The sequence below is a fragment of the Ovis aries genome, chromosome 11 (assembly GCF_016772045.2).
Source record: "Ovis aries strain OAR_USU_Benz2616 breed Rambouillet chromosome 11, ARS-UI_Ramb_v3.0, whole genome shotgun sequence".
Taxonomy (NCBI): domain Eukaryota; kingdom Metazoa; phylum Chordata; class Mammalia; order Artiodactyla; family Bovidae; genus Ovis; species Ovis aries.
This window is the reverse complement of record NC_056064.1, coordinates 47,779,375-47,803,470: the sequence shown is the minus strand read 5'-3', so window position 1 is coordinate 47,803,470 and position 24,096 is coordinate 47,779,375. Positions and strand designations below refer to the sequence as shown.

At 45.7% G+C, this 24,096-nt stretch overlaps 2 protein-coding genes across 3 annotated transcripts in view; one reads left to right on the top strand and one right to left on the bottom strand.

Moving 5' to 3' along the window:
• The first annotated feature begins 197 nt into the window (after window positions 1-197).
• FTSJ3 (FtsJ RNA 2'-O-methyltransferase 3) lies at window positions 198-7,979 on the top strand. The gene is made up of 20 exons (XM_027974348.2): window positions 198-442; window positions 619-724; window positions 1,646-1,692; window positions 1,817-1,896; window positions 2,324-2,423; window positions 2,516-2,710; window positions 2,791-2,906; window positions 3,025-3,129; window positions 3,212-3,312; window positions 3,544-3,624; window positions 3,716-3,862; window positions 3,988-4,123; window positions 5,249-5,430; window positions 5,557-5,674; window positions 5,759-6,018; window positions 6,256-6,344; window positions 6,429-6,528; window positions 6,621-6,804; window positions 6,886-6,980; window positions 7,063-7,979. The coding sequence occupies exons 1-20, from the start codon at window positions 376-378 to the stop codon at window positions 7,253-7,255; spliced, it is 2,502 nt and encodes an 833-aa protein (XP_027830149.1). The 5' UTR covers window positions 198-375; the 3' UTR covers window positions 7,256-7,979.
• Window positions 7,768-24,096, bottom strand: part of DDX42 (DEAD-box helicase 42) — a 34,943-nt gene continuing 18,614 nt past the window's right edge. For both annotated transcript variants that reach the window (XM_012186311.5, XM_042256163.1), the window contains 13 exons: window positions 23,444-23,593; window positions 20,827-20,931; window positions 19,238-19,357; window positions 17,976-18,152; window positions 17,324-17,452; window positions 16,338-16,437; window positions 15,694-15,741; window positions 15,092-15,189; window positions 13,431-13,707; window positions 12,455-12,681; window positions 11,017-11,127; window positions 9,810-9,911; window positions 7,768-9,396 (listed from right to left, as the gene is read on the bottom strand). In XM_012186311.5, the coding sequence (XP_012041701.2) occupies window positions 8,665-9,396; window positions 9,810-9,911; window positions 11,017-11,127; window positions 12,455-12,681; window positions 13,431-13,707; window positions 15,092-15,189; window positions 15,694-15,741; window positions 16,338-16,437; window positions 17,324-17,452; window positions 17,976-18,152; window positions 19,238-19,357; window positions 20,827-20,931; window positions 23,444-23,593 (2,376 nt within the window). In that variant the 3' untranslated portion in view covers window positions 7,768-8,664. The remainder of the gene's footprint in view (window positions 9,397-9,809; window positions 9,912-11,016; window positions 11,128-12,454; window positions 12,682-13,430; window positions 13,708-15,091; window positions 15,190-15,693; window positions 15,742-16,337; window positions 16,438-17,323; window positions 17,453-17,975; window positions 18,153-19,237; window positions 19,358-20,826; window positions 20,932-23,443; window positions 23,594-24,096) is intronic.

The window sequence follows — 24,096 nt, the reverse complement described above, 5'->3', positions numbered from 1 at the left end:
AGGATCTTTGGTGTAAAAGGCACAGAACTCCTAAAGTTACTCTCTAGAAATTCGGTTTTGGCGGCATGCCAGCTTCCAACTTATAAAACCTGGGGAAGGATTACAGGGAAAATATTTGTGGCCACGCTCTAAATGGCGGAAAACTTGGAGCCGGGACGCGAGCGACGCAAGCGGAAACGGAAGTACGTTTGCTGCCCACATGTGCCTCTCCAAGGTGGAGAAAACGGTGCTGGTTGCAGGTGAGTGGTGTCGAGTAAGACTCCGAGTGTCTCCGCGACAGCGAGTGGGAAACGGAAGGCGGAATCTAGTGCTCCGGGAAGAGACGTTCCAACTTCTGCTTTCTCTCCCGCTTGAGTGGTGCCCCCACGTTACACCATGGGCAAAAAGAGCAAAGTCGGGAAGAGCCGGCGGGACAAGTTCTATCACTTGGCGAAGGAGACCGGTGAGTCAGGGTTCGTGCTGTCAGAGCAGGCGAGCCACCGACCTCGGTCGGTTCGCCCCGCTTTCCGAATATTGAGTTTCTTTTCCGCAGAAGGGGTAGTGGGTCGGGAGGCCGTAGAAATCGCGCTGGGAAAGCGCTTCGCGGACCTTGTTACAGAATTTTGTCGCCGCCTCCAGGTTACCGCTCCCGCTCTGCTTTCAAGCTGATCCAGCTGAATCGCCGCTTTCAATTTCTGCAAAAAGCCCGAGCATTGCTGGACCTGTGCGCTGCACCGGGTGGATGGTGGGTAACACCTGGCACCTGACGCTCCTTATGGAAACTTTCTGGGTTCCAGCCTTGGATGACTGAGAATTGACGTTGAGGGGCGGGAGGGATACAGTAATACCAGCCTCAAATTTCTGTACTCCCCAGAACTGTAAGCTTCAGGAGGGAAGATTTAGAACGTGTACATACGTTTGGCTGGTACTGGCCAGGGTTCTTCAGCTCCATTCAGTTGCTCAGTTGTGTCCGACTCTTTGACTTCTGCACACCTGGCCCCCCTGTCCATCACCGACTCATGGAGCTTGCTCAGACTCATGTCCATCGAGTTGGTGATGCCATCCAACTATCTCATCTTCTGTCGTCCCCTTCTCCTGCCTTCATTCTTTCCCAGACCAGGGTTCTTTGCCTTCCCCAATCAATAGAAATTGATTAGGGGCCAGACAGGAAATTCAGGCAAAGCTTTACTGGGGCCCCTGCTGCAGCAGGAGGGCGTGAGAACAAGTAACACGTTCCCTTGGTTGCTAGCTCCTGGAGGGGTGTGAGCTGATTCTTTATACGGGGTGAGGGTTGCTGTGTGTCTAGGAGCCCAGCCTTAGGAGTGGCTTCAGTGGTTTGCTCATCCCGTTGATGATGGTGAGTGTTGGGGCAAGTGCAGGACCCTGCTTTTGCTCCTAGCACTTCATAGGTGGCAGTGGATTTGTTTGTTTTTTGGTCTTTTGTATCTTGTCCAAAATTTACCCCAGCTGGCCATGCATACAGTTATTTTTAGTCACTTGTGGTTTGTTTGTATTTTATTATTTGAGGAGTTGTTTGTTCAGCCGCAAACACTGCAGCAAAAGGTCCCAGGTCCCAGAGACTCCCAGCACTGAGGGTGAGAGATCAGATTGTCAAGGGAGAGGGAGAGGTGGTCGAGGGTATTTTAATCTTTACTTTTTTTTACAGGCTGCAAGTAGCTGCCAAGTTTATGCCTGTATCCAGCCTTATTGTGGGTGAGTGACCGGTGGCTCTCTTAGGTGTTCCGGGGGGGTGGGAGAGTGAGACACTGTGGTTCTGCATTTCCTTCCTCCCTGCTCGAGGCAGCCTTTTGGAATCCTCTGCCCTCTTTTCTTCCAGGAGTGGATCTGGTCCCAATCAAGCCTCTTCCCAATGTGGTGACCCTCCAGGAGGACATCACAACAGAACGCTGTAGGCAGGTAATAGGAACCTTCTTTTTCCCATCCTTTTTATAAGTAGACATCTGCATCCATCCCTCTTCCCACCCTGAGCCCCTGAAAACACGTTTTTCATGTTTACCATGCCCTAAGCAGTGCCCACACATTATCTCTGTGACAAGGCCCAAAAGACAGTGTGTCCATCCAGCCTTTGTTTATTCAGGAAAGAGGTGTTTGGAATTAGAGGAAGTGCAGAGATTTCCATGAAATCCTTTCCAGCAGGTTCTCTATAAACTAAGCTCCATGAGGACAGATAGGTTTGCTTATCGCTGTATTCCCTGTCCACGGCACAGGAATTGGCCTGTGGCAGGCACTCAACAAATGATTGGGTGGACAGATGGCTGAACCAGTGATTCAGTTCATAGCCATGTCTGTATTTCAGTTGCAGTAATCTCTTCCTTCTCTGCAGGCCCTGAGGAAGGAGCTGAAAACTTGGAAGGTTGATGTTGTGCTCAATGATGGGGCCCCCAATGTCGGGGCTAGCTGGGCCCATGATGCTTACTCACAAGGTGCCGGGGTCAGAGGATGTGGAGATAAGGGTGGAGGCGGGCATGCCCTCTCAGGCTGCAGAGGTCCTCAGCTTACCGTCTCTGTCCCACAGCCCATTTGACGCTGATGGCTCTGCGTTTGGCTTGTGACTTTCTGGGCCGTGGTGGCTGCTTCATCACAAAGGTTTTCCGTTCCCGTGACTATCAGCCCTTACTGTGGATCTTCCAGCAGCTCTTCCGCCGCGTCCAGGCCACCAAGCCCCAAGCCTCTCGTCATGAATCTGCGGAGATCTTTGTAGTCTGCCAGGGTGGGTGTAACTTCATTTGTTCTCTTGATTCAGTCTCCTACCTACCAAAGCACACTTGCTCGTGAATCCTATTATCTTAGGTTTCCTGGCTCCTGACAAGGTTGACAGTAAATTCTTTGACCCCAAGTTTGCCTTCAAGGAAGTCGAAGTTCAGGCCAAGACCGTTACAGAATTGGTGACCAAGAAGAAGCCAAAGGTGTGTTAGGGGAGTGGGCCCACTCTCAGGTCCTGGAACCTGGGGGAGGCTGGGCCTGGTGGGTCCTACAGACAGCCCGGAAGGGACTGACTGCTCAACCTCCGTTATTTCCCTTAAGGCTGAAGGCTACGCTGAGGGCGACCTCACTCTCTATCACCGAACCTCCGTCACTGACTTCCTCCGAGCTGCCAACCCTGTCGACTTCCTCTCCAAAGCCAGTGAAGTGAGTCCCCGGATTCGAGGGCTGTGGGGGAGACCTGGAAACAGGGCCTGAGCATCTCCCCACTCCTCCCCTGCCCAAACAGATCTCACTAGACGACGACGAGCTGGCCCAGCATCCAGCCACCACCGAGGATATTCGAGTGTGCTGTCAGGACATCAAAGTGCTGGGGCGCAAGGAGCTCAGGTTCGTGCTGGGGGTGGGCGGAAGTTCTGGGAGCCCCGAGGGCAGCGGGGAGGCCTGGGAGGGACATGATGCTGGATCTTGGGGAACAGGATGCTGCTGTGCTGGAGGTGCGGGGTCGGGGCCTGAGTCCTTGGACTTACGAGGCTCACACGTGAGGTTTGGGGTATGGACGTAAACCAGGAGGAGGTTGGGACGGTGACAGTAGGGTAAGGAATGGTATTTCTGGGGCAGGTCCCTGCTGAACTGGAGAACGAAGCTTCGGCGATATGTGGCCAAGAAGCTGAAGGAGCAAGCAAAGGCCCTGGACATCAGGTGAGGAGGGAGCTAAGCCAGGGCAGGTGCTGAGCGGGTGTTGGCAGGAGGCATCCGTGGAGATAACCAGCTTCTGGGACACTTGTGTCAGCCTCAGCTCTGGGGAGGAAGAGGAAGGAGAGGAGGAGGAGTCTGCAGCTGGGACTGGGCCACAGCTGTCTCAGGAGGAGGAGGAGGAGGAGCAGCTGAACCGGACCCTGGCAGAGATGAAGGCCCAGGAGGTGGCAGAATTAAAGAGGTGAGGGGACCTGGGGGACCACCTCGGCCGAGTCCCTTGGTGGGTGAAGATGCTGGAGAGTGTGAAGGCCTGGCTAGGGAATCTCCAGAGCTGGGCAGCTGTAACTCCTCAACCCGGCCCCTCAGGAAGAAGAAGAAGCTGCTGCGCGAGCAGAGGAAGCAGCGGGAGCGCGTGGAGCTGAAGATGGATCTTCCCGGGGTTTCCATCGCAGACGAAGGAGAGACTGGCATGTTCTCCCTGCGTACCATCCGGGGTCACCAGGTGAGGCGGGGTGGGGCCCACGCAGGAGATGGGAGGACCTGTGTGGGTGTTTGGAGGTGGGGGCCTTTGGTTCGGTACGCTGAATGATCATGGCTTGTGCTTGCTGTCCTCGCCCATAAATGACTTGGTGAGGGGAGGCTGGGAACAAACAAGAGCCTTGTATTTCAAGGACCAGGAGGAGACGTACACCTAAAATAATGGTAGGGTAGGAAGCTTTGTGAGTGTGACGTAGATTTATTTATCCTTGCTGAACTAGAGTATCAGAACCACAAGGCTCTCATTGCCAGATTAGGTGATAGGCGATGCAGCCAGGGTTGCTGGGTTACCAGCGCATATGTTGGGGGGTCCGCCTCAGGGAGGCGGGGCACAGTGTTGTTCAGTTCACTGAGACCAAGTCAGCACCTGGCTGCACTAGGCTGTTGGACAGTGCTTTCTGCTGAATGCTAGAGAATCTGCTTTTCCTGGTAAAAGCAGCATCACAAATAAAATGAGCTTCTGTGGCTCTTGTGTGGAAAGGTAACAGCCGGGTCACATTGAACTGGAGCCAGAGAGCATGGTGGTCCTAGAGCGGACCACCACTTTCGCATGCTGTCTCCTCATCTGTAAAAGATACTAACAGAAGCCACCCACTAGGGTGTTAGGAAGGAATAAACAAAGATGGTTAGGTGTGATTCCTGGTGTGTAAGTCAGGAAATAGCTGTCTTTGCCATGAGAACAGATTTTGGAGTTGACAAGTGGTTTATAAGTGAAACAGTTCTTCCTGTTAGATGTATGTTGCTGGGCTCCTTTGTTCAATGGAAACAACAGTTGTAGATATTCCCCAGTGATAAGGTGCCTTCTGAGTAATTTGAAAACCAGTGATTTTAAAACATTTTAAAGTTTGGCACCAGTTAGGCCATGGGGTGCTTTTCCATAAACCTGGTCCTTCCACTAATTGAAGAGAACGCTGAGTAACGTGGCCTAGGATGGGGTGTTAACCCCGTCACCTCCCTGTCTATAAAAGAAGGTAATGTACTTGCCGCAGTGTTTTTCTAGCGTTGCCGAGACTAAACTAAGATGGTGAACAGGGAGGACCACAGCAGTATGCTCCTTGTCACACCCTTGACCTCTGTCTCTGTCCCTCAGTTGTTAGAGGAGGTAACGCAGGGGGACATGAGTGCTGCAGACACATTTTTGTCCGACCTGCCAAGAGATGACATCTATATATCAGATGGTGAGGATGACGACGACGCATCTCTGGATAGTGACCTCGATCCAGAGGAGCTGGCAGGAGTCAAAGAACCTCAGAGTCTAAAGGACCAAAAGTGGTAAGGAGTGTGTGTATGTGTGTCTGGGGAGGTGTCTATGGGCACCCTCAGCTCAAGTCCTCAGTGGGAGTAGGGGGCAGCAAGCCCTCCAGGGCCCTGACACACCCACTTACCTTGGGGCTACAGTGTACGATTTGCTGAAGTGGAAGATGATAAAGAGGAGGAAGAAGAGAATCCACTGTTGGTGCCACTGGAGGAAAAGGCGGTGCTGCAGGAAGAGCAGGCCAGCCTGTGGTTCTCCAAGGTGAGCAGAGGCTAGGGGCCGAGACAGACCAGGGCTGGCATTCCCCGGGACAGAGAGGGGTGCCTGACGACTCCCCCATCGCAGGACGGCTTCAGTGGGATTGAGGACGACGCCGATGAGGCCCTGGAGATCAGTCAGGCCCAGCTGTTGTTTGAGAGCCGTCGCAAGGGGCAGCAGCCGCCACCACCGCCTTCCAACGAGGAGACCGAAAACAAGCCTCCCCCGTGCCAGGGTGAGGCCCCTAAGGGGGCGGGGGCTCCTAAGGGGTCAGAGGTCGCCCTTGGGCCTGGAGTGGAAGAGCGCGATGGCAGCTCCGACAGTGACAGCAGCAGCGAGGACGAGAGGTGAGTGGTGGTGGCTGACAGGAGGGCTCAAGGAGCAGCCGTGGTTCTGGCCCATCCTCTGGGAGCTGGAGCTGGAGAACTGAATACAGTTGGTTCTGTTTTAAGTGATCTGCAGTACAGCCCGAGGGGCAAGGTTTCTGGAAGTTCCCCAGGCAGTTTTAACTAAGAACTAGGGTTGGGTCCGGGTGGCGTGGGTTATGGTGGGACATGGGTGCATGTCCTTCCCCTCTTGCACAGCTGGAAATCACAGCGCGGGAAGAAGCGAGGCCACGGGCCTAAGTCAGAGGACGATGATGGGTTTGAGGTGGTGCCTATCGAGGACCCAGGTGAGAGCTCTGCACTGAGTGGGAGGGAAGGCCACCGGAGAGGTGGGTGTTGTGGGCTGAGCTCTGACCTGCTTCCCTCCCTAGTGAAACATCGGATCCTGGACCCTGAAGGCCTTGCTCTAGGTGCAGTTATTGCTTCTTCCAAAAAAGCCAAGAGAGACCTCATAGATGACTCCTTCAGCCGGTGAGGGGCCAGGAAGTCACAAGAATTGACCTGGGTAGGGGGTGGGAGGGTTGGTTTCTGTGAAAGCCTGATGTGGTGTTCTCTTCACCTAGGTACACGTTCAATGAGGATGAAGGGGAGCTTCCAGACTGGTTTGTGCAGGAGGAAAAGCAGCACAGGATACGACAGTTGCCCGTCGATAAGAAGGAAGTGGAACACTACCGGAAACGCTGGCGCGAAATCAATGCACGGCCCATCAAGAAAGTGGCCGAGGCCAAGGCCAGAAAGAAACGGAGGGTGAGCTTGGGGCTGCCTGAGATGCTGGGTGGGCTGGGCAGGGGTAGGAGAGGTTGGTCTGACTGTGAGGTCCCCCAACAGATGCTCAAGAAGCTGGAGCAGACTAAGAAGAAGGCAGAAGCTGTGGTTAACACGGTGGACATCTCAGAACGGGAGAAAGTGGCGCAGCTTCGAAGGTGAGGGGCCGGGGGTCACCCACAAAGGTGCACGGAACCAGGGAGCAGCAGGAAGCCTCTAACCTGTGTCTTCCGCTTACAGTCTCTACAAGAAAGCCGGGCTTGGAAAAGAGAAACGCCAGGTCACCTATGTTGTAGCCAAAAAAGGTGTGGGCCGCAAAGTGCGCCGGCCAGCTGGGGTCAGAGGTCACTTCAAGGTGGTGGATTCGAGGATGAAGAAGGACCAAAGAGCACAGCAGAGGAAGGAGCAGAAGAAAAAGCACAAGCGGAAGTGAGCAGGGCCGCTGGGCCTGAGGGACTGTGCGAGGGTGAGCAGGGCTCAGGGCCCCTTCTGGCCCCCTGGTGCCAGCCCTGCCCTTGCCTGAGGGACTGTGCGAGGGTGAGCAGGGCTCAGGGCTCCTTCCGGCCTCCTGGGCGCCAGCCCTGCCCTTGCCTGCCTCAGTCTTTAAAGACAGGTTCCAGCTACCTGCACTCTTGTGGTCCTGTGCACTGAGGGGGCATCATACTGACCGACTGGAAGAAAGGGCTCCCATCAAAGCCCCACTAAAAACGCCGTCGGCTCTATCAGAGCCCACAAGCCTTCTGTGAAGGACGTGGGGCACTGGGCAAGGAGTCTTACCACTTCTGAATCATAAGGGAAGCTCCATACCACAGTGGCAGTCACTGCAGCCTATGCCTGGGCAAGTGGCTCTCAAGCTTTCCCCCATTATCATCTGAATAAAACCAGGAGGAACATACTTATATGTTCCAACTCATGGTGAAGTAGAAATGATGAGCAATCCACAGGTCCCAGTAGTAAAACATTTACTAGAGCAAGCAGAAGGGAATGCACATCTTAAAGAAACCCTCACAAAGTCACAAAATTTGAAGTATGTATATTTCTTTTCCTTTTATAAACAAGATAGAACAAAAATCATCAAAATCATTTCAGCAAAAGATTTTTCTACCATTGTGGCAAGTTAAAAAAAATACAATGAAATAGAAGACACTTTAAAAGCTGTTGTTGGGTTTGTTTTTTTTTTTTTTTTCCATTTTAAATTTATCAACAGTTTAGGCCCAGAGCAGTCCTGTTTCCAGGATCGCCTTTACCCCTCAGCTGCAGGGTCTCTGGGTCTGGCAGGCTGCTGCTTCCCGTCTCAGAGCTGGACACTAACCTGGCTGGGAAACCTGAGCATCAACTCGCATGTAGCATCAGGCCCCTCCCCTCCCCCCACCTCCCCTGCAGAGGTTTGGAAGCGCTTCAGTGCACATCCCCAACACCTCCAGGGACTCATCTGCAGAATCAATCCAGCCTCAAATGAGGACTGCCTGGCCACAGAAAATTTTGTTGATGTTTTTAAGGTGACACTTTAGTAAAAAATATGCACTACATACAATATAAACCTAGAGTGAGTTTTGTGCCCTGTAAGGCCCCTTCTCCCAAGGTATCCTCAACTGCCCCTGGTGACACTCACCCAGAGCCAAAAGAAGCTGCCAACTCTGGCTGCTTCTAAGACGAAAGCAGCTTCCCAAGAAAATACCTGAAACGTTCCCTAGGTGAATGGGTCACGTCTCCAAACTCCAGCTGTCCATTAAGGGCCCAGGGTCCTTACACCTTGGGCCCCAACCCAGCCCTGAGACACCTAGTTACCAAATCTAAAAATAAAGTTAAAGACAACTGACTTCACACCTCAGCACATACCCTCTAACTGTCCCACCGACTTTTCTTGCGCTTGGGCGGCTCGGGGACAGCAAAACCATCAGGAGTCTTATCTGTCTTGCTGTCCATCTTGTCCACCTTCGGGCTGTCCACCTTGGGGTCCATCTTGCTTTCACGATTAAAACTTTCCTTCCTGCTTTCACCGTTCCGACCATCACTGGCACCCCGGCTCTCCCCATGTCGGCCTCCGCCCCCTCCATGCCTGTTCTCTCCGTGAGGATGACCATCAGCATGACGGCGGCTGTCAGTGTGACGGCTGCTGCTCTCTGGGTAGCGGTATCCCTCTCCGTGGCGACCCCCATCTCCATGGCGACCCCCATCTCCGTGCCGTGGGCTATCGCCATGCCGATTGCCACTCTCTCCATGACTGTGACGACTTCCACCCCGGTTCTCAGTATATCGCTCTCTTTTCCCATTGCCACCCCCAGTCCCTTCTCGGCTGTTACTCCCTGAAGCTGTGTTGTTGTTGACCCCTGGAGCTCCGGCAGAAGGGTAGGTCACCGGGGCACTGCTGAGGTTCCCAGGACTGCCAAAGCCTGGGATACCCTTTGTGGCGCTGGCAATGGGGCTGTCGGGACTGCTGTGGCCCTGCTGGGCTGAATTAGTTGGAACTGAATTCAAGCTCCCTGCACTAGTCCATCCGCTTGCCCCAGCCGCAGAGCTTCCAGCCTTCTGGTTGCTTAAACTGGCAGCAACAAAGTGGCTCTTGTACTGTGACTAAGAGAGAGACAACAGCAGTGGGTGAGACAGTAAGTTTAAGAAATGTAATGGCCCAGCTAGCTAACTGGAGGTACAGAAGAGACACAGAAGCAAACTTGTCTTAGCTGAAAAATAGCAATCACTCAACCAGATTACAAGAGCCTTGGCACCTTGATGTTTGTTAAGAGCAGGGAGGGAACACTGAAACTGTTTTAGGTTGAGGGCCCTGAGCATGCCTGAAGGAGATGACCAGCAACAGGGGTTTGTCCAGCCTCTACACCTGCAGCTCTAGGTAAGCTGCAGTTAAGCCAATATTCAGAACTGAAAATGGCGGAAGGCCCTCAGGAAACCCAGCATCTAGTCTACAAGGCCAGCTGCCATCTCAGGAAGACCAGTGCCCCTCACCCCTGCCCGAGTGCTTGATTTCACACCTGGAAAGCTGCTTTCATCGCCGTCAGCCGGTCTCCCATGGCTCCCGTGGAGGGCTTGTAGGCCTCATAATTGCTCATTACATTGTTGTTACTTCCTCGGTCCTAAAAAATAAACACAATCATGAGAAAGGAAGAGTGAGCAGGGAAGCCTACTGCCACAGAAGGGCCTCAATATGCTGGAAACTCAAGAGGGAGCTGAAATAGGTGTGGGATTTTTTTTATGCCTTTCAACCCAGTAAGTCTATTTCTGAGAACCCACCCTAACAGTAAGAAATGAGGTCAGATTATGCCCAAAGCTGATCACCTGTTATTATTTATAGGCATAAACATTACATTTATGTAACTGTGCAAAAATTATGTTAAAGCTGAAAAGGCCACAAGGCAGCGCAGCACATACTTAACTGCTCAGGCTCTACATCCAAACCCTGAAGAGTCTGAACCTCAGCTTCGATGCTTCCCAGTGTAACCTTGGGTGCCTCAGTGTGTCAGCTGTATTTACTCTGAGTGACTGTGAAGCCTGAGGTGGCGTGTGGCTGCCTGAACTGGCCAGGCACATACTAAGCGCTCGGTGTCACCACTACCACCTGCATGATCCACAGCAGCAGCGCCACTGTGACACGGGGACAGACTCCTTCACCAAGATACCGAGCTAACTACAGTGGTCCAGACACACAGACTGACAGCTTTCTCCCTTGGTTTAAGAGTCAAAGTGACAAGAAAGTTAAGAAAGCCAGGCAGGGGGAGCTTTTGTTACTTGGGTTGTGAGAAAAGCTAGCTCTCGTATCTGAACCCATTTCCCAGAGAGGGTAGCACTGTTTGTGCGTTTAGTTACAAGATACAGCTGAATTACAGAGGAACCCTCTGGCTTGAGGCCAATGCTGGAGGGCGTGTGGAAAGACCGCTAGGCCCCATCTCCAGAGTCTGACTCACCAGGTCTAGGGTGGGCCATGAGACTGCATTTGTTGCACGTCCAGGGACCACACTTTGAGAACCAATGCTAATCTGCACTGATTTCCTGAGCACACTTAGTCAAGGACACACAGTTACTTCTTTAATATAAAGTCACATTAAGAACCAGCACTGTACAGACTCAAGTCAGCAGATGACAGCGTTTTGAACTCACTGAGACTCAGGTAAATAAGAATAGTCCTAACGTCATGAAAGATGCAGGACCAGCCTGAAGGACATTGCTCTAGTCTCCACTCACCGAGCTCTCAGAGCCAAGGCCAGGCCGCTCCCGGTAGCCCAGGCCTCCTCCACCAATGTTCAGCTTTTTCCCCTTCCCTCCTTTGAAGCGGGATTTCCGAAACCAGGCATTCTGCAGCAAACACAATTCAAGGTTAAGTCACGGGAGGAAGAGGCACCCAGAGAAAGAGAACAAAGTCAAAGAGGAAACTAAACAGGAGGGAGAATCTTTAGCCAATGTATCTACAGCAAAGGAGGAACTGTTCACAGGAACCACAGATTAACTTCTTTTTGGTAGCTTAATCCATCAGATCTGTCAGGAGCCTTTAGCTAAGGCTTCCTTTCACTGCTCCTTTCTTCCTTCAGAGCTTCCAGGAAGGGCAATGATTACAATACACTTCAAATGTAGAGCAATTCCTCTGGCTATTTCTAACTTCCTCATGGAAAATGAATTTATTTTCTATTTCTCAGACAATCATCTATACATAAAATCTCTGGGGGAGCTTAAGAGCTTTATCTGACTATCACAAGTTACAGTCAAAAGTACTTGAAAGGTGGCAAGGTGCTGATCAGAGAAGCTGATCAATCTGAGGGCACAGGAAGCCTGAAGCACAATGAGATCTAGGAAAACGCCAAAAACAAATATATCTGGTTCAGAAACTTAGTTTAGGATTGGCTCCCCAGGAGAGAGAAAGGTGGCAAGGTGCTGATCAGAGAAACTGATCAGTCTGACACCACAGGAAGCCTGAAACACAATGAGATCTAGGAAAACGCCAAAGACAAAATAGGTCTGGTTCAAAACCTTAGTTCAGGACTGGCTCTCCAAGAGAGGGAAGGAAACACCACTCTTCCCTCCCCTGAAATGCTGGTCCTTTACTCCCAGGGCGGGAAGCATGGGCAGCAGGACCACAGTTCAGCTGCATTACGGGTGAACAGCTCTGTAGGCTGACCTATGAATCTGAAAGACACGGAAGTCTCTACTATCAGAACATGTATCCCAAATACACTGGCAACTTGGGAACTGTGTGTATCAAGATGACTCAAGATTTAATTCAGCAGAATGCCTCACTCAGTTTTGGATCAACAACCAGTGTAGTCAAAGGTCTGAGAAGTAGTGAAATGCTTTTTTAAAAAAGACATCATACATTTTTAGCCCCCAACAGAAAAAACTGGGGTAAAGGGCAGTGAGGGGAATAGTAACTTTGACAGTAAAATTGCTCACAAGTGTCATATGCAGCAAGAAGGAAGAAATCCAAGGGACAGATTTCAGCACAAGAAAGGAATAGCTTTTCAACATGTATGCTGCTGAGAGAAGGAGAAGGCAAATCAGATGAGCTTTAATGCCTCATAATACCAATCTGTACCTTGTAAGTGCTGCCTGCCCAATGCTATTGTCATGTTTCTGTTCCCTGCCTCTGGCACAGTGAAGCTTTTTCACTGAAGTATGTCCAGTCACTCACCTGCATGGCCAGATCTAGGAGTTCCTTAGAAACATGCTGATTGGCTCCTTCCAAGTTCCGAACAAGGTCACCTGCAAAATTGCTGTCCTTGGGTGTCAGCAAGGTATATGCCACGCCCTTCTCACCCGCTCGTCCTGTGCGGCCAATCCTATGAGTATGGGTGTCAATATCTCGTGCCACATCATAGTTAATGACAGTCTTAATTGAAGGGATGTCCAGACCACGGGCTGAAATAAAATAAAAATTCTTTTATTCTTTATCAGAAGTCAAAACACCAAAGTCACCCAAAATGCTTACCTAAGAAGCCACATTCCTCTTATCTAAGCAAAGCACATGGTTTGATGTGCTGAGATATAGGTATGAGAGCCACCCTTCTAAAAGGAACGCTACTATTATAGACTCTACAACGGTAGGTAAACTTAGTGTGGAGGGACATCTATCTTCTACTACCAGTAACCTGCCGTGGCCTCTCTCTTGACCAGAAATAAGCTGGGAAAAAAAAAAAATTACAACCAACATCAAACGTGTCTTGAGGCTGAGAAATGATCACCTTTCTGGGAGAAAATACCAAGTTTTTAAGTGTAGCTATTAAAACTCATCAGAACAAACTCAAAAATCACATTTCAAAATTTTTTTCTGATCTCGAGTGAAATATGTCAAACTACATAACCAAACTAAGACATCTACTACATTCAGGGACACAGCCTACGACGTATCTGTGTTAACAGTTTCATCCTCAAGTGTCTTCCAAATGCAGGGATTCTTTTTTTTCAGAGAGGAATATTAAGTGGGAAGTGGTACTCAGAGTTCCAGACTATGATCACTATGCTCTGAACTGCTGCTTCAAGGGGTGTGGACAGCCAGGCCAGCAGAGTGCCTTCAACTGGCCTCTTCAGATATTACAGGTCTACATAGCCAGACAGAGCAACCCATACAGCACAGGAACCAAGGGTTACTGGGGAAACGCACACCCTACCTGCAACGTCTGTGGCCACTAGGACGGGGATGTCCTTTTTCTTAAAGTCTGAAATAACCTTGTTTCTTTCACTCTGATCCATGTCACCATGGAGCAGGCCAAGATTATGACCCTCCTGCTTAAGGTTATTGGCCAGCTCTTCAGCATTGGCTTTCTTAGTAACAAACAGGAGGACACTCCCTGAAGAGGTAAACTCCACTAGACGCCGGGTGAGCCAGTTCCATTTACTAGGTCCAGAATGGAGGATCTCCACAATCTGAGTCACATCTTCATTTGCCTGAAAAGAAATGAAAAAGATGACGGCAACATTTGTGCCACAGGGCACCTGAGTAAGAACCCGACACCACACTTTCCACCCGCGTCTAGAAGAACCATGAACAATCCCCGTATCCTTGGGCTTTCCTTCAGCAAGTCAAGTGCAACTCAAATTTTACATCCCGTCTCAAATCACAGTGCTCCCCACCTCCCCTGATGTGTGTGCGCGCGTGCGTGCTCAGTGGTGTCTGACTCTTTGCGACCATGGACTGTGGTCCACCAGGCTCCTCTGTCCTTGGGATTTCCCAGGCAAGAATACTGCAGTGGGTTGTCATTTCCTTCTCCAAGGGATCTTCCCAATCCTGGATTGAACCCGGGTCTCCTGCATTGGCAGGCGGCATTTCTTTACCACTGTGCCACCTGGGAAGCCCTCCGCTCACATGTGTATGTATACCTAAATAATCTCTAAGCCCCAATGCTCTGCAATACTTTTCTACATATCTATTCAGATTATTCTCAATAGAGTAAGAGCTCCTAGTACAATTCATACCCACACTCAGCAATCAAAGTGGACAATGTTTAAAAGCTAACTGCACAGAACTTTTGGAGAAGGCAACGGCAACCCACTCCAGTACTCCTGCGTGGCAAATCCCATGGATGGAGGAGCCTGGTAGGCTGCAGTCCATGGGGTCGCTAAGAGTCGGACACGACTGAGTGACTTCCCTTTCCCTTTCACTTTCACGTGTTGCAGAAGGAAATGGCAACCCAGTCCAGTATTCTTGCCTGGAGAATCTCAAGGACAGAGGAGCCTGGTGGGCTGCCACCTATGGGGTCGCACAGAGTCGGACACGACTGATGTGACTTAGCAGAAGCAGCACAGAACTTTACTAGCATACTAAGCATATAAAGGAATTCTCAAGGTTGCCTTATTTGATTTCCTAATCACAATTCAGAGAAATTTTCCACATAGGGCATATGTATAGGTGAGGAAAACAAAACATAATTCAACAGGCCTTTCAAATCTCCCAGCTCCACACAGTGAAGGCCACCTCCCATAATCACTGAAGATGACCAGCATCTTTCAGATAAGACTTGCTCTTTTCTTCCCCCAAATAATTTTTTTTTAAAAGAAACCTTTTATTGTGGAAAATATTTTAACATTCAAAATAAATAAAATGAACAAAATCAACTCCCATGTAACCATCACCAGACTTCAACAATTATTAATATTTTGCCAAACATATTTCACCTATTGCCCCCAACCCTTGTGCTTTTAAAGCAAATTTGAAACATGGTGCCTCATCTGTAAGTGTGTAAAGTTTTTTCTCTCAATAGTGAGAAAAGAAATCCATGTTACCAGTGTGAAAAATAACCCCCTGGGACTCATCTGCCCCACTCAGGCTTACCTCTCCAATATCTCCCTGTACCACACGAATGGGGTCAATCAGGATGTCTCTGGCCAGCTTTTCAATCTTTTTCCGAAAAGTTGCACTGAATAAGAGAGCTAAAAGGTAAACCATGTTAAAGAAACAGTTATCACTTCTTTTTTGAATACCCACCAAGCTCCCTACTGACATTCACTGCTCAGGTTTTGAAAAATGAAAGCCCACTGAAGTTTAAAAATTAATTCGCTAAGGAAAACAAAATTTTCATTTTACACATTTTCAGTTAAGGCAGATGTTGCTGTCATTATGGTTCAGAAAAAGGCTCTTGACTTCAAATCAGCGGATCTGCACTGTGTATTGCCTCTAGCCAGAGATAAGACGTTATGAACTGAGGCACGTCATTTAATTCTCAGTCTTGGTACTATCATCTATAAAAATGAGTGAGTTCTATCTGGTGATCTCTAAGGTCCTGTCTAGCTCAGACAGACTGTCATTATCTTCCCCTTTATGGTTCCTCACCAGTACAAACATGATTATTTTTACTGCCATAACTGAGAGTTACAAAATAAATAGGTGTTTATTCTGAGCACAAATGTGCCTCAAGGAAACTGCTTCATACATACTCTGTCTGTCAGGACGGACATGACTTGCTATGGATCGCACCTGGTACTCTGGAAGAAGCAGAAGAGTAAAATAAGTATTATAACTCTGCATGATGGTTTGGGATACCTGGAAAATCATTTATTAACAGCCAAAATCTTTCTACAAAGACATTACAAGAATTAAGGAAGTTCTGGAACTCCCAGACCTGTCACTCAGTGTGAAACTCAGAAACACTTAGTCCAACACCTAACTGGGTTAGGCTCAGTGCTGTTCCACTCAACAAAGACAGTTACTCAGAATTTTCACACAACTGGTTAAGTCAAGGAGGACAGGAAAGCAAAGGCCTGGAAGGATATGACACCTACCTCCCGAATAACACAGACCTTGACCTCCACAATCAGAGGCAGATGAATAAAAATAAAGCCTAGAATATTCTCCCTATATTCACAGGTACTTTCAGATGTCCTCAACCCAGTTAAGCCTAACATACTTTTTCTGAAAGAACTCCTAAAAATAGCTAATGTCTTAGCTCTATCTCTACGGTCCAACCCTACCCAGGAGTATTTTTAGCTTCTCACACAGAGAAAAAATTAAGTCTAGAAAGACATGGAAAAAACTAGTGTCCTTAAGACAGAGACAGGAGAATCTGGTACTCAAAGCATACCAAATCCCATGTCAAACATTCGATCTGCTTCATCAAACACAAGGTAGGAGACTCTCTGAAGGTTGGTAGCTTTCTTCTTCACATGATCAATCAGTCGACCCTAAGAGAGCCAGAAAATGAACAGTAAGTCAAGTCATCCCAGTTATCTGCCGGACACTGGTTCCAGCCTCATCCCCTATGAGGAAGCTCAAGTCCCTTAAACAAAATGAAGCAGTATTTGCACATACAACCTATGCACACCCTCCTGTATATTTTAAATCATCTCTACATTACTTATAACACACAGTGTAAATGCTACATAAACAGTTGCCAACATATGGAAAAGTTTGCTTTCTTGACTTTTTTTCCCCCTGGGTATTTTCAATCCTTGGCTGGTGGATCCCACAGGGAAACCTGCCAATGTTGAGGGCTGTTTAATTAAATGTATTTACAAGAACTTTCTAGAGTTCTGCTCCTGGCAAAAATAACACTCCAGTTTCAGACTGCAATATACACTAGTCTGACAGCCTTGGATCTTATGCATTGCTGTGCCCCAAAGAACAGAAAATCTGAAAACTCACTGGCTTCCTCCTTTACATTAATTGTGATTAAAACTGTAGAAAGACTGTGAAAACTATTTTTTGTGAGGCTTTCTGAAATGACCAAAGTTAAAGCCTTACTGATGGGTCTTAATGTTTAAACTATAATCTTCAAGGCAGTTTTGACCATATTCTGAACTTAGGCTCTCCATAAGCATGGATCTATTTTCCAGGACAGTGTTAAGAAAAACTGTTTGATGCAGACAGAAATTTGTAGCATACAGAGAATCTTACTAGACTGCTATTTCAGTCCAGCAACCAAAATTAAACCAAAGCCACAAGCTATCACTGCCTTGGAATATTCTCAACCCTGCTTCACCACATTTCAGAGGAAATGCCTTCCAACAACTGACATTTTTTCTATACCGAGAGAGGCTGATAAGCTATTTAAACCTAAGACGTACTTACTGGTGTACAGACAACAATCTCTGCCCCTTCCTGAAGGGCCTTGGCCTGTTCCCACATGCTCCCTCCTCCATACACAGCCACTGATCGAAGATTGTATGCTTTCCCAAACCGCTTACATTCTGCATGGATCTACAAAGGTAACATGATGGCATATGAACAAATACCTCTGTGACACTAACCTGTCACAGTCCAAAAAAGGAGTTATGAAAAACACACAAAATGTGACGTCAATAGAAAATCAAAAGGTAGAAAATACAAACACAATTTTATTCATAAAGAAAATCAACAGGGTACCATTATCACATCTTAAAAGGCTATCTAAAATCTTGTTGTGACTGTTCTTTTTCACTTCTCTTCCTGACCCTGTTATTGCCTTTCACCACACAAAAGGCAAATCAATTGGTTCCCAAATCAACTGGTTATATAGAAAATACATAACGTGCAATATTTTCTGGAAGTTTCCTGAGAGCACAACAATGTGAATCTACTTAATGTCACTGAACTGTACACTTAGAAATGGTTAAAATACTGAATTTTGTGTATTTCATACAATTATTAAAAAAAAAACACAAAGTTTCCTGGTGATTCTACCCAGCTGATTAGTCCTCATTAGTTGATATATGGAAGGGGGCACTCTACACAAAGCACATACCTGCTGGCAGAGCTCCCTAGTGGGGCACACAATCACTGCAATCGGTCCATCACCTGGTTCCAATTCTTTCTGGTCCATGATATGAATCAACATGGGCCAGATAAAGGCAGCAGTTTTCCCACTGCCTGTTTTGGCAATACCAATCATGTCTCTACCACTTAATGCCACAGGTACACCCTAGAGGAAAAAGAGAAGTAGTATCCAAACTTTTCATTTTAAAGATGAACTGAAGGCAACCCTGAGAAAGGGCAGATGACTAATAATGACATTTATTTCCAATGGGACAAAAATGTCCTAGGCTATGCACACTGGTTATGGAATAACAAGAAATACCTGGGGGGGGGGGGAATGAAACATCTGGATTCCCATAAACTTCATTTGTAGGAAACATTATCATTGCTAAAATTAAAAAAAAAAAAATTTGTCCCCCCTCACCATGAAGGTATAGAATGTCTCATCCACATACTGAACTGTGTGGAAAAGAATAAAATCCATTTATAAATGGGAAACAGAAGCTATTACTTTCAGTTATAAATGAGAAGTTTCAGGCCATGGACAAAGGAATCCTCTTAATTGACAGTGCTATATTTCTCCACACACAAACTTTTGTTTAGTTAGGCTTAATGAACAGTTTTCTTCAAATCATATTTTCAAGACATTTATCAGAAACAGAAGAACACTTCTTAGTCCTTTAGCAACTTTTAAAAATAGGTAAGTAGTAGATTTATTAATACAGCACACTAGTGAAAGATACAAGTGGCCAGATAACAGGGCTCTGACCCGAGGACAGAGCGGGCTACATTTTTATAATCGAAGAAAAGTGACAAAGGGGAGAAGAACACCTCACGTCCTAGGTCTCACTCAGTTGAGTTCCTAAGACAAGTCACCAAATGAGGGCCCCTGGCTTTCACACAGGGAAGAATTCAAAAGCAAACCATAGTGAAGTGAAAGCAGTTTATTTACAGAGATTCACATTCCATGGACAGAATGTGGTCCATCTCCGGTGACAGCAGTCAGTAACTTAAAGAGTGGTAAAATATTCATTTCTGCTTTTTTTTTTTTTTTTTTAATTTTTAAAGGTTTCAAAAGTTCTATCCATGTCAATACAGTTCTGTATTAAAGTGTTTTGTTGCTTTGTCAGTTAAAAAAAAAAAAAAAAAGATCACAATGTCATTCTGCTTCATTTTTCTTTCATTGTATTTACTTCAGTTCAGTTCAGTCAGTCAGTCATGCCCAGCTCTTTGTGACCCATATTTACTTACCTGGCACTGTATTGGAGTAGGCTGCGTGTACTCAGATTTCCGAATCTGGTGCATAAGTTGTTCATCAAACCCAAAATGAGCAAAACTACTTCCTGGTCTAGGAGGTGCAGCACCAGAAACCTAGAGATAAAAGATGACTTGCAGGAATGACTTATACTTCAAAATAAATAGCACTTGAAGGTCAACAATATTTACCTGTAGCTCTCCAGTGTTTAGTTGGAATATGAAGAGGTGAAAACCTAAGTCTATACCTAATAGCTTACAATGTGTGAAAAGGTAAAATTCAAATAATAACGGACCTAAATCTGGCATTAAAAAAAACTCCAAAATAAATATTTCTGAGATAATGGTCATGTTATTTTAAATGATTACAGGCCTTGAAATCTCTTCAATCACAGTTAATTTTCTGTCATGTTCAAAAAGAAGTCATGTTCAAAAAACCGGAAAAAGTCAATATATTTTTTCCATGTGTATAACTATTAACTAAGTGGTAGAAAAAATAAAATTTACTCTAGAAATAGAGTGCAAATAAGCTCCAAATTCAGACACACCTATAACCCACTGGTTATAAAGATATTATCTACTGTCTCCAATCTCAGTCATGCCTGAAGAGATAGTGCTCTGCTTAGCGCAGATGCAGACACTGCCACGTTTGAGTGTCTGAACGGTACCCAGGTGAGGAAAGGGCTTCCACCTCCATGCTGACTCCAACAGTGGCAAGCTTTCAATGCTTCTGGGGTAATGCTGCTATTTCCAATCAGCGTTTCACTTCAGTTTTCTTTAAGGGGTACTTCTTAGAAAACAGACAAGCATGTACATACACACACACAAAACCACTCAACCACCTACCCCCCAGGAAACAAGTTCAAACATCACGTAGCAACTGGTATGGCCAGAAAGTTGTCCACACCAGAGCAGGCATCATTTTACTACCCATATGTTTCACTTCGTATCTAGCAGCACCTTAAACAAATGTGGCCAACGTACAACCCAAAGCTTTTTAGTGGACAGTTTAAAACTATTATTCTGATATTAGTGCATGCATATTTTATAAAGTTGTTAATTTCTTCATCTAATTAAAAAATCGTGCCGTATATAATGTGAAAAGCAAGTGCATCTTAATCTTGAAATATTTTAAGACTTCCTATATTGTTCACATCAGTTAATTTTGTCTCCTCTTTCTAAAGATGGGGACCACTTGCCTTTAGCCCGCCCAAAACAGTTCTTAATTAGCACATTGCTCTCATGGCTATCAGAAACACTTACTGATTGGTTTTAAGGTCATATGACCTATTGTTCCAACACAACACACAGTTAGAAAAAAAACTACACAAAGTTGACTGAACACATACATATAGCAACTCATGTGTATACATCAAATAAAAAAAAATCCTATCCTAAAACAGCTGTAAAACTAAAACAGTAAAATCAAGACACAAGAGTCCAAGGGGTCTAATTATTACTCTATCAAAGACAGTTGGGGGACTGTTGGAGAAGAAATTCAAGATTATTTCAGTATGGAGAAGCAACACTACTAACCCTGGACTAATTAACATTAATATGAATCTCTGCCTTACTAGCTGACTTACCCGAAGGTTGAGCTTATGCCGGAGATCTATTAGCTGCTGCGGGGTGAGGTTGGTTATCTCTTCATGTTCATTGTAAAAATTTTTCTCAAATGGTGGATAGTCAATCTGCAGGTCCAATTATTCAAAGTTAGTCTAGAATTCAAGATTCGATCCTGTAAGTTTGATTTTAATGCAAAATCACCTTTCACAAATACAAGTAAAGCCATAACCAGCTAGAGAGAAAAAAGGAATTCACTTATTCATGACACAAATCCTGAAAGTACAACCAGAACTTTTTCCCATTCCTGTTTGAACAGCCGTGATGCAGACTAAGGAATCTCTAATGCCAAAGGACTCAGATATTCTACCTTGTAACATTTAAATATGCTTTGTGGTAAGCTGTTCACCTAGATCTAGGCCTCTGATAATATTTCTAAGGAGTTCCATTCTTTTTAAAAACATGGAAATGTTTATGTTAACTTTAAAAAAAAGTACTATCAAGCATTTCCAATTCCAAAGAGGGAAGAAGTCATTTCTACCATTCCTCTCATAGTTTACTGTACTAACAAAACACGAGCATATTACCACATATGAATCTGGCCAAATGATTGTCTACAGCAAATCTGTTTTTTTTTTTTTTTTTTTTTTTAAGGAGAACTTAAGCCTTTGATAGGTGGTCAAAATTTTCATAATTCTAGATACAGCTTAAAATTAATTATCGTTCTATGGTACTATCAACAAAGAGAAAGAAAGAACTAAGTTTTCCTTTAGAGTTATTAACAGGACCTTTTATTAAGCTCCCCACAATGCTGTACCAAGCCCTTTTCTTCAGTTCTCTTATCAAAACAGAAGGTCCATGAGGGAAACAATTTTTGTCTTTATTTACAAAAATGTACAAATATTGAAGTTTTTTTACACACACAATTTTTTTTTTTTTTCCAAATAAGAGAAAAAAAAAGAAGAATGTGAAGAAAGGGTATTCTTTCTTCATTTCTGGTCTCTTCTGGCAGACTTCTCATTACATTAGGACATATATCCTATGGGATATACCCCAGGCAGGATGAAGTTTGAGTACTCTGTCAAGTATCTCAAATATTTTATTAGACAACTATTTCAAATATTTGTGTTTTTTCCCTTATTATATTTTCACTCTTTATCATGGATGCAGCTTCCCAGATAGATTTCACTATGTAGCTTCATTTGCCACATGTAAAATGCCAACTCCTTAAGTCGTAACAGCTGCACAAAAGGAAAATTTAAAAAACTGAATATAACCCACACTCTAGTCTAGACCAGTAGCTCTCAAACTTTTTGGTCTCAGGTACCCTTTACACTTAACAGAAATACAATGAGATTTCATTTAAAACATGGTTATTATCTAGTGTTATTTCCTATATTAAAAATAAGAAAAATTTTAAATTTATAATTCATGTTAAAATAACAAACCCCATGACACTTTAATATATATGCTTTAATAAAGATAACTTTTATTTTATAACACTGCTTCACATTTTTCCAAATCTTATTATTTCCTACTGCATTCAAATGTTGCAATGCGTTATTCTGATTAAAGCCAAGGAAGGAAAATTCTAATTTCCACCTGAAAACTCAAGTTTCTATCGCTGACAAGAGACACTCGTTTCCCTTGATGTGTCATTCATTTTCTCAAGTGAAAATGGTGTTCCATGAAAAAAAGCAGCTAGCTCAGTTCACAACTTGAACACCTAAGTGCCTTTCCTTGAGACAACTGTCTTATCTTGGCTTGCAATAAAAATGGTTACCTGCCCTTTCCCATTTTGTCACATGGAATATAAGAGTAATGTAAGAGTCAAGATTAAATAACTGTCATTGTTTCATCAAGGACATTCTTAAGTGAAGCTGGCTTTTATTTTTGGTCCTGTGATAGTCACGCAGGGAAGAATGCAGTGACTACTGGACAAATGGCACCGCTGTCCCGATTCAGGCTAACGTACCAGCACTGCTTTCAGTCATCAGTGCAAACGCTGACGCAGTGGAGAAGACAGATGATCTTAGCATCACCAGGGAAATTCTTCTGACTCTGTAGACTCCGTGAAAAGATCCTTCTAGGTGTCCTTGGACCACACTTTGAAAACCACTGCTCTAGATCTAGAATCACCAGGGTATGCAAGCTCTAGTCTGATATTTAACCTGGATGAAATACTGATTTTTTCCCCCAAGTGAGTACAATGATATCCTCATTTCCTTTTCCTGATTTAAGAACAGCCTTTCATCTGCCCCAGATCTGGGAGAAATGGTAAAGATTTACAGCAATTAAAAAGCAAATGCAGGCCCAGGGACCCACAGTGAAAGGAAGATGGTAAGTGATGGTATGGAAAACAAGTACAATTGCTTGAAAAAAATTCTTCACCTAAAACTGAATGTGAGCAAGAGACTCAGCTGTGCCTTGAACAGTACAGGCTACAAAGTCTCAGCCATTCAGCCACCTTCTGACTCAATCACTTGGCAAATACGACAAAATCCCAAAGAAATATTCTCATGACACAATAAGGAGTACGAATCAGAGGAGTACTCTGCTATGGGGAAAACCTAAATATTAAAGCTGAGGAAAACTGCATCAGCTTGAAAGAAAAGTCAAATTCAGCAAGAAATACCGTACCTCTGAATGATCAATGGGAGGAAGAGGATCAATTATTTTTTTGGAAGGTGCAATTGGATTTCCATCACTATCATATTCCAAATTATCTTCCTCCTCCTCTTGAACCACACCAGCAGTTGGATTCTCTGCCATGTATCGAAAATAAGCTTCCTGCAGGAAAGCACAAGATCACAATCATACCCAAGTATAACAGAACATTTTTGCTCCTGTAATTAGTGTGCACAGCGTACCAGATGACTGCACAGTTTACATACCTACCCAGTAAGACAAGACTCTTACTAGCAATGATTCCTTTAACAATAGCAGTATTCAGAGGGACAATCAGAGGAAATGAGTTACTACCATAAAGTGATTCAGCTTGCTTAACAGAAGACTTATAAAACTGTCAGTTCCACAGCCTTCCTGGGGTGGAGTGTCTACTACCTACCCTGCTGAGAGCTGTGGAACACATGCTGTGGCTTTACCAATCCAAGTTTGGAAGCTGACACTGATTAGAAGGGTCACCAACCTAGAAAGGGCTCACTCTGGGTCCCTTCTCTCCATCCCACAACTGAATGGGGAAAAAAAATACTAAAGGACTGTCATTTAATGAATGTTCCATCTTGAAACACAAGAATCACAAACAGAACCCTTAGAAAAACAGGTCAAGGTTA

Excerpts from the sequence above, each read along its gene's own strand:
- FTSJ3 (XM_027974348.2), top strand. The coding sequence starts at position 376 with ATGGGCAAAAAGAGCAAAGTCGGGAAGAGCCGGCGGGACAAGTTCTAT. Across the intron at positions 725-1,645 it reads TGCGCTGCACCGGGTGGATG|GCTGCAAGTAGCTGCCAAGT; the intron begins GTGGGTAACACC and ends TTTTTTTTACAG. Across the intron at positions 6,529-6,620 it reads ATAGATGACTCCTTCAGCCG|GTACACGTTCAATGAGGATG; the intron begins GTGAGGGGCCAG and ends CTCTTCACCTAG.